Source organism: Cynara cardunculus (assembly GCF_001531365.2).
Source record: "Cynara cardunculus var. scolymus isolate 2C chromosome LG 2, CcrdV1, whole genome shotgun sequence".
Lineage (NCBI taxonomy): Eukaryota > Viridiplantae > Streptophyta > Magnoliopsida > Asterales > Asteraceae > Cynara > Cynara cardunculus.
This window is the reverse complement of record NC_037529.1, coordinates 57,679,087-57,687,890: the sequence shown is the minus strand read 5'-3', so window position 1 is coordinate 57,687,890 and position 8,804 is coordinate 57,679,087. Positions and strand designations below refer to the sequence as shown.

Here is an 8,804-nt window from a genome sequence, read left to right as displayed (position 1 = left end):
ATTTAATTTCAAGACTTTTTTATTGATAAAAATATAATAAATATCGCTCATGACAATTATTAACGAGGAACTCCTTCTACACTTTTTGTGCTATTTTATTGTGATTTGTTTTTGAGAATTTGTTACAATAATTTTTTTTGTACAAAATCCTCACCTTTTCTCTTTAAAAAATATGTGAGATGTTTATTACGATTGAGTTGGAGTTAAAATTTTATATTATAAGATTTAAATTAAAATATATTTTAATTAATAATTGAATATTGAAGATATTTTTTTAATAATTAGAAAACATGGAGACAAGAGTTGTGTATCAAAATTTATACCAAAAATATCTTGTAATCGTTATCCAAAAAAAAAAAAATCCAATTGAAATAAGATGTGTTTATATTTAGACGATACACATGATAAATTATTATATATTTATTTTAGAAAAAAAAGGAAAATTATACTTTTGGTATTAATATAATTAGTTTAAAAAGGAGATTTTAAATATTTTGGAGATTATTTTAAATTTGTTTTTTAAAATAAAAAAAGCAAAAGGAAAAAGTATAAGTATTTAAATTTGGAAAATCATTATTTATTTAAACCGAAATCGGGCAAATGTTGAAAATGATATATATGATATTTAAATTAACATAAAGAAAATCCAAACAAAAATAAAAATTCCTTTATAATCACAAAAATTCAAATAAATAACTTCAAATTATTTATAAAATAGATGATTATCCTAAAATTAATCGGCTTATATAGGGATATAAGATAAAAAGACATAAAGAAAATATAATACAACATATGTTGGAAATGGTTTGTCTAGTTTGGGCCCACATGGCCCCACCTTCCCAACACCAAAATGACAGTTGGTAAAAGTGGCGAGCACGATAACCAGATTAACTAAGCGACACCTCAGCACAAGAATACCTGCACGTCTATGCACGAACGACACGGATGCATTACATTCCACCCATCATCAGAATAACCACCACCACCACCACCACCACCACCCTCACCCTGCTTTGCTTTCTTTCTACAAAATTCGACGCCGTCTGTGGCGGAAGCTGGCCGAGGTTTCTGTTTGGTTGACTTGAAACCGACGGCGTTTCACGGTTACGCAACCCCAAGCGACACTTCTATTGCTCCAAACTTAAAACTTCCTTACCTTCTTCTCAAACCTTTGATCATTTATTACTCTCAAAATTGCTTCCCCCCTCTCTCTCTCCAATTATTCTTTGCTTTATAAATACGATCCACTTTCCTGTAAAATTTTACTAATAAAAAGTCGCTTTTTCATCATCATCTTCGTTTTTGGCGTTTTCACTTCCAGGTGACATGAAGAATTTCAATTTAGTATGTTTCCTCTCTCTCTCTCTCTCTCTCTCTCTCTCTCTATATATATATATATATATATAGATACATATACATACACACATATTTGTATGTGTCTGATTGTTTTGTTCGATCATGTCATATGCTATCAGGTAAAGAAAGGACAAAATTTGTGTAAAACCGTAAAAGAATTTGGTTTATAAGCTAAAGTTGTGCAAGTATTTGGAGTCGATTTGTTGTAGGTGTTAGCTCTTTCTTCTTCTATGAACAGGTGAAGCTTTTGGCCCATACGAACCCTTAGTCGGTGTTTCCTGATTGGGGAAGGTTAGGTGGACAGATGTAAGAGTGAATTCCAGCAAAGGGAAAGCTGAGATGCTAATTTGGGCCTCGTTTTGATAGTAATTCGTAGTTTTTGATTCGGTTCCCTGAGTCAACCTCTGGTTTCTTCGCCGGTTAACCTGAAAACAACGAGTTTTGACTCTGTTTCCGGCACTAATTTGTAGTCAGAAAGTGGTTTTGTAAATATGGTAAAAAGATGCAAATTCTTGGTCTTCTAGCATTTTCATAGCTTCTGATGCTGGAATTTGACCCATAAATTCTCCAGCTTTCTTTTAGTTGGTAATCTGTACCAAGGAATACGGATACAGCCACTGGCCTGAGGATTTGGTGTTTGGGTTGGGTCCTTGGCATCCCCTTTTTCTTTTTTCATTAACAATCAGTGTCTGGGTCAGCTTGTTCGCATCTTTGACTAATTCTGTAGATGAATTGGTGGGCCGGATAAAATGAGATAAGATAGAATAAAAACTTTTGTTGTCCGCACGTGGTGCCACATTTAGACCGCAGAGCACATGAGTGACCGGTGGACAAAAGGAGACAGGACATGACCGACCGGTGTGGCATTTTTTTTACTCGATCAAAATGAGATGGAATAAACAAAATCAGGAAAATTGAACAAGATTGGTAAATTACTAAACTGTCTTGTCAAATTAAAACTATGAAATCTTTATACATTTCTACCTCACTCAGGCCCGTCTAGTCCGGTCTACATCCCAATATACCTCTAGGAGACTCCAATTCCTAGCCTTTATTTGTCTTTTTAGTTGGTCTTTTTCATCCTATTCCGTTAGTTTTGCACTTGACGGACTCGTGCTTGACGTTTTCTGTCTATTTTTTAGATTTTGGGATATAAAAACTAGGCATAAATCAGATTATAGTGTGGACATTCAGACATAAATATAACTCTGTTTCCAGAAACAGAGTTATACTTTAACCTTGTAGACTTGAACCGTAGCGTCTCAAATTTAAATTTGATGTAGTAATTTGCTACAGATATAAGATAATTGTGTTTCTGTTCATAATGGTTCTTTCAAGTTCAAGCAGAAATCTTGATTCTTGAAAATGAAGAACAACAAGCATATTGCCTTTTCATGTTTAAAAATCACCACTTTGACTATCAAAAGTCAACTCCAGCTCCATTTCATGAGGGTGCCTTTGGTACGCAAATGGGTCGGGCTTGATGGGCGAGATTGAGGTGGGTGGTTTTCAATTTGACATGGGTACTTTAGTAATTTACTAATCTTGTCCAATGTCTATGATTATGTTCCACCTATTTGGGTGAGACAAAAGATGCGTTCTTTATCCCACTCAATCATGTTCTGACTCAGTCTTAATGGTGCACATCGAACGTAGGACATCAATTTTTGTCCAATCCCGTTCTGCGTACCAAACACACCCCAAACAAAGAGGTATGCGTTGACCTCCTAGAGTCAAACCAGTGTGTTTTGATATGAATTTGATATAGAAATTAGTAAGAAGTGTAGCATAACATATTGATTTCTGGTAGTTCTATCAAAGTTCAATCATCAATCTTATTTTTATTTTTTGCAAAAACGAAGAACATCCATATGATCTTAATGACCAAAAACACTCGGTTTGACTGTAAAATAGTCAACACCACCTCTGTTTCATAATGATCTCCATTTCACTCCTCTTCTTTCTTTAAACATTTTGCAGGTCTCTATACCGTCTGATCCCAAGAGTAGAAAAGGCGTCGTCAGTCTCATTACCCTCGCAACTTTCATTTGTGGTTTTTATTTCCTCGGGACTGCATTCTTTGCAAATGACTTCAAAGTAGTTGCCGTTTTCCTTGCAGTTGTTTATATATCTTTGATTGTTTATGGTATCAGAGGCTAGTAATGTGATCTACCATTTTAGATTCTGCAAAGATCAGAAATGGAATTGAAGGATGCAGGAAACCGTACCATATCTGCAAAATGCAAGGTTTTTATCTTTTGAATATAAACATTACAGTTTCAAGTTTTCTTTTCGGCTTAAACTTAACGTTACCCATTTGTTGTAGAACCTTTGCAGGCCTCCAGGAAGCGGTGGTTTGCCCGAAGGAATTCTTGCCAAAACTTCTGACTTGCATATGCGCCCCTTGTGGGGTTCATTTAACGATAGTGTGAGGCAATTCACATTTGTTTTCGCTACCTTCACTGTCTCGTTGAAAATGCAACATCTTTTTGTAGAAAGCCTTTATATTGAAATTACGTATTTGCCCTTTATTGACATCATATTAATCAAACAAGCGGTTTGGAGTTTAAAGGAATTGAGTAATTATGTCTTTCGTTGGTCTTATATATATTATGAACCTTTCTTTTTTCAGAACCATTCAAACCGTTCTGTGAGTTTGCTGGCGATTGCAGCTGGAATAAAGCAAAAGTATCTCGTTAATAAAATTATAACAAAGGTAAACTCTTCTATAAAGCGGTTTATTAGGACATTTAGATATATTCAGCATTCCATAAAGCCAATTTTGTTGTAGCGTACCCATGATCATATGTTGGATCTGGGAATAAAATAAACAAATAGGATCTTACTAACTCCTTACGATAATGTTGCAGTTTTTAGAAAATGGCTTTGTTGTAATGGTCTTTCATTATGATGGCTTTGTTGATCAATGGTATGATCTACAATGGGCTAGTAATGTCATTCACGTTTCTGCGATGAACCAAACGAAGTGGTAAAGTCTTTTTGGCTCATCGGCATTTCATTTCCATCACACATCTAATTCTACCCTTCTTTTAAATCTATGTAATGAGCCTCTCTTTCGTTCTTTATATTTTTTATAATGTCTTAGGTGGTTTGCTAAGCGTTTCTTGCACCCAGACATAGTTGCGGAGTATGATTACGTGTTTCTTTGGGATGAAGATCTTGATATCGAACATTTTGATCCAGGCCGGTAAGTGTAAGCTTGTCACAAAAAATGTAACTTTATGAGTTGCTGAAAGGTTCGTCCTTATAAAGACGACTATTTGTTTGTGGGAAAATCTGTGGTTTGATCATATAAATGCATTTCTTTTGTAGGTATGTATCAATTATCAAGGAGGAAGAACTTGACATATCGCAGCCAGCACTTGATCCCGGAAAGTCAGAGGTTCATCATCAAATTACTGTACGCCGAAGGAACTCAAAAGTTCACAGGTATTGATGCTCATTACAAAATCAGCTTTATAGGACGCCATACAAGTAGATGTCCTAACAGACATCTTTATATTACTTAATTTTATAGAACCAAACAATTCTGCGTCCTATGTAAAGTTGTTACAATAAGTTGATAGGACGCTCACAAGGTATATATATATTGGAACCTCCCCCTTCTCCTCAAGGGTTCTTTTGGTGAGTGATTTGGGGGTTCCACATATTCTCGTAGGACAATTCCAAACGAAAAGAAAACACTACACTTTACGTATGACGTATTCTTGACCTTCTTTATACAATAAACAGGAAGTATATTAAGCTAAAAGGCGGTGGAAGGTGTTATGACAACAGCACAGGTCCTCCATGCTTCGGGTAAACTAATACCCATACGATACATGGTTTAACTCCAGAGAGAAGAAGTATCATGTTAACGACATGTTTTGCGTTGCAGTTGGGTAGAAATGATGGCTCCTGTGTTCTCAAAGGCTGCATGGCGATGTGCATGGTATCTGATTCAGGTATAGAACTGAATATGAATTATCTTCGTTTATGATTAAAAGGGGTCGAGAAACCGAGAGCAGAACTTGTTTTTATTTATGAATACCGTATTATACCTTACGGTGGTGATTGTTTATGTTGAACAGAATGATCTGATTCATGGATGGGGGATCGATTTTCAGCTCGGCTATTGTGCTCAGGTAAATCAAATCAATCAATCTCTATGATCTTGCTCTACGTTATGTTGTTAACGACTAAAATTCGAACCGCTTCCTATAGGGCGACCGAAAGCAAAAGGTTGGCGTGGTTGATGCTGAATACATAGTTCATCTGGGTGTCCCTTCTCTTGGTGGTTTAAACCATGTAAGTATTTCTGTTGACTGCATTGCTACATAGAGATATCTATGTGGGTAAAAACCGGTTATAACCAGTCCCGGACAGAAAGTGTTCCTACGTAACCGGTTATTGGGATAACCGATTCTGGTCCCTAGACTCAAAATATGCAACTGATATGGGCCGCTATAACCAGTCTTCATGGTCATACTACAACAAAATTGGGTTTACAGGACATTTCCAATTTCTAAGCGTCCTAATAGACCTCTTTATAGGACTTTGTTTATAGAACCAAAAAAATAAAGTGTCCTATCTAAGAGCGTTGTAATAAGTTTATATGACGTTTTTTGACGTCATAATAAGTTTTTTAGTACATTTTTAATATAGAGCGTCCCATTAGCAACTTTATAGGACACTATTTGAAAAATTGTCCTATAAAAACAAGTCTCCTATAAAAAATTGAGTTTATAGGACACTTTCTCAAAAGTGTCCTATAAAGTTGCTAATGCGACACTTTGTATTAAACATGTCCTAAAAAAACTTGTTAAGACGCCCAAAAGCGTCATATAAACTTATTGCAACATCTTTAGATAGGACGCTTTATATTTTGGTCCTATATATTAAGTCTTATAAAACGGTTTATTGAGACCCTTAGAGATTGAGGTGTCCTATAAACTCAATTTTGTTGTAGTGGGATCAGGTCAACTTAACTGTCAGTTAATAGCACTGTCAGGTTGTGTTTTTGAAAACAGTTGGTCCTAAGTCCTAACTGGTTAACCATAACCGGTCCTTTGATAACCATACTTTAACTGGACATACAAAATATAGTACTACATCCCTTGCGAAAATAAGTGTTCTCGTTTCTATTTAGTTTGTTCCAAGATAAGTTTCCACTTTCAAAAGTAATTACATATTTTCCAATTCTACCCTTGATTATGAGATGAAAAAATTCAATACTCCCTCTATTATTAAGAGTAAGATATCATTTAGTTAATTAAAACATGTAATAGTTACATAATTCTAAAACTATACGTCTTTTTCATTGTAGACATTTATTTTGGCACAAAGGAAAAACAGTGACTCAAAACATAATCACTAATGAGTGAAGTTGGCTATTGCTCCAAGATTTGCACTATTTAACGCTTTATTTTGTTCCGTAATTCCTATTTACATCGGCTTTTTTTCATTTAGGCGAGCAATCATGAGTCACTTATTGATCATGTAAATGCAAAAAATTCTACGATAGATACAAATAATCGTGTAACACTGGTATTTTTCTTAAACTTGAACTATTTATTCCTTCTTTCTTTGCTGTCTACGTTCTATTCATAATGTCTGATGTTTATTAACTGCAGTCGAACAATAGCGATGTCCATACAGCTGATGGTAGATCTGAGGTAAGTCCCATATAGCATTTCATGCAGACAACCTCTATGAGATTGTATGTTTAGCGACAAAAAATTTCTCGTTTTTCCAGTAGAAAACCATCTTACAATTGTTTCCCTCGATCATATAATTACCTTAACAACCCTCTACGGTTGCGAAAATGATGCCATGAGAACATATATAGGATACCGGCACCGGGCCTTATCAACTTGTTTGATATGATTGTTTTTCTTCTCCAAACTACAACATTGTTGTGTTTATAGGACGCTAAATATGTCTAAATATCTTAATAAATTGCTTTATGAGAAATGATTGTGCCTTTTATATAAAGGTGTTATGATAGGATATGTTAAGACGTATTTGGGTATCATAATAAGCTTTTTACGACACTTTTGAAATAATGTGTTTTATTAGCTTATTTATGAACACATTTTTATAGGATATTTTTACCATATAATGTCATATAAAAAGACTAATACGGCGATTGGTTTCAAAAGTGTCCTGAATAGCTTGTTAGGATGCGCAAAGTTGTTCTGATCAACTTATTGTAACACCTTGACATAAGACGAACAATGTTTAGTCCTATATATATATAAAATAGTCTATTAAGACATTTAGACATACTTTAAGCCGATTTTGTTGTAGTGCTATAAAACCTTCGTTTCCGAAGCTATATACATGCTTTACTTGTTTTATAAGTTGTATGCATTGGATAATTATGTTTCGTATATTCCCTTAAAAGACCTCGATATATATTTATATATTTATATATATATGCAGGTGAGGAGACAGTCGTATACGGAAATGCGTATCTTTCGGCGTAGATGGGATGAGGCAGTTAAAACCGACAAATGTTGGGTTGATCGATATGCAGATCATGACAGATCAAAGAAGAAATGTGTTTCGGGAGCTTGTTAATTTACATCTATACGAACTCATAAGGTAGCTCTACCCTACCCATTCATGATTCTTTGAACAACATTTACAACTCGAAATCATTCATCCTGGTCGAGACGTACGGTGATAACTTAAAAAGAAGTGGATTGTGTTTATATATACACACACATATATGTAATTGTAAGGGGAGGTTCCCGGGGACAGCAAAAAAATGAAAAACTGAGAACACCCACCGTTTATCTGAACGGCATGTACATGTGCATACAAGTAATTTGTAAGCAATTTTTCTGGTATATAAGAAACCAAGAAACAACTTCAATTACTACCGTCCAGATGAACGGTCACGAGATTGTTCTTAGTTTTTTGTTTTTTACGGTTTTTCCGAAAACCCGACCCTGTAATTGTATGTATATTAAATTTTTTGGGTAGTTTTGAAGCAAGTTGGGAGACGTGTATTTTTTGTTATATTGATATGAATTTTTCATTCCTAATAAACGGCGTTTGAAATTGATCACTGTTAAGGTTTGATCATAGTTTACGGTCATCTCGAACTCAGTTTTTAGGGCCAAAATGATGTCCGATTTTAACTTTTCGAAAGATGTGGTCGAGACGATATCGTCAACATAAAGTAACAGGTACGCTATGTCAGAACCGTGATGATAGATGAACAATGAGTTGTCATTTTTGCTCCATAGAAACCAACCTGCAAAATGTAGTTGGCAAACCATCGGTACCAAGCCTGAGGGGCTTGCTTTAGGCCGTATAGAGACTTATGAAGGCGGACATACATGGTGTTATTTTCCATACTTTTAAACATTTCAATATTAAAACAAAATAGAATTCTTACATCAACAGAAATATAAACGAAACAGATTACAGATTAAGAA

General features: G+C 34.8%; 1 protein-coding gene across 9 annotated transcripts; it reads left to right on the top strand.

Annotated features, from left to right (window-relative positions):
* The first annotated feature begins 1,016 nt into the window (after positions 1-1,016).
* LOC112506753 lies at positions 1,017-8,438 on the top strand. Of its 9 annotated transcripts, XM_025111006.1 has the most exons (15): positions 1,017-1,344; positions 3,337-3,453; positions 3,538-3,603; positions 3,683-3,784; positions 3,989-4,072; positions 4,227-4,345; positions 4,463-4,564; positions 4,690-4,806; positions 5,110-5,175; positions 5,255-5,321; positions 5,448-5,501; positions 5,581-5,664; positions 6,826-6,903; positions 6,990-7,031; positions 7,801-8,438. In XM_025111006.1, the coding sequence occupies exons 1-15, from the start codon at positions 1,327-1,329 to the stop codon at positions 7,936-7,938; spliced, it is 1,254 nt and encodes a 417-aa protein (XP_024966774.1). In that variant the 5' UTR covers positions 1,017-1,326; the 3' UTR covers positions 7,939-8,438. The 9 variants fall into 9 exon arrangements, with proteins under 9 accessions (XP_024966774.1, XP_024966767.1, XP_024966768.1 ...); XM_025110999.1 differs by having other exon boundaries at positions 3,683-4,072; XM_025111002.1 differs by having other exon boundaries at positions 1,327-1,344; positions 3,337-3,375; positions 3,476-3,603; positions 3,683-4,072.
* Positions 8,439-8,804: the final 366 nt, after the last annotated feature.

Coding starts and splice junctions, on each gene's coding strand:
- LOC112506753 (XM_025110999.1), top strand. Junction 4,346..4,462: donor GCGATGAACCAAACGAAGTG/GTAAAGTCTTTT, acceptor ATAATGTCTTAG/GTGGTTTGCTAAGCGTTTCT. Junction 4,807..5,109: donor AGGAACTCAAAAGTTCACAG/GTATTGATGCTC, acceptor TACAATAAACAG/GAAGTATATTAAGCTAAAAG.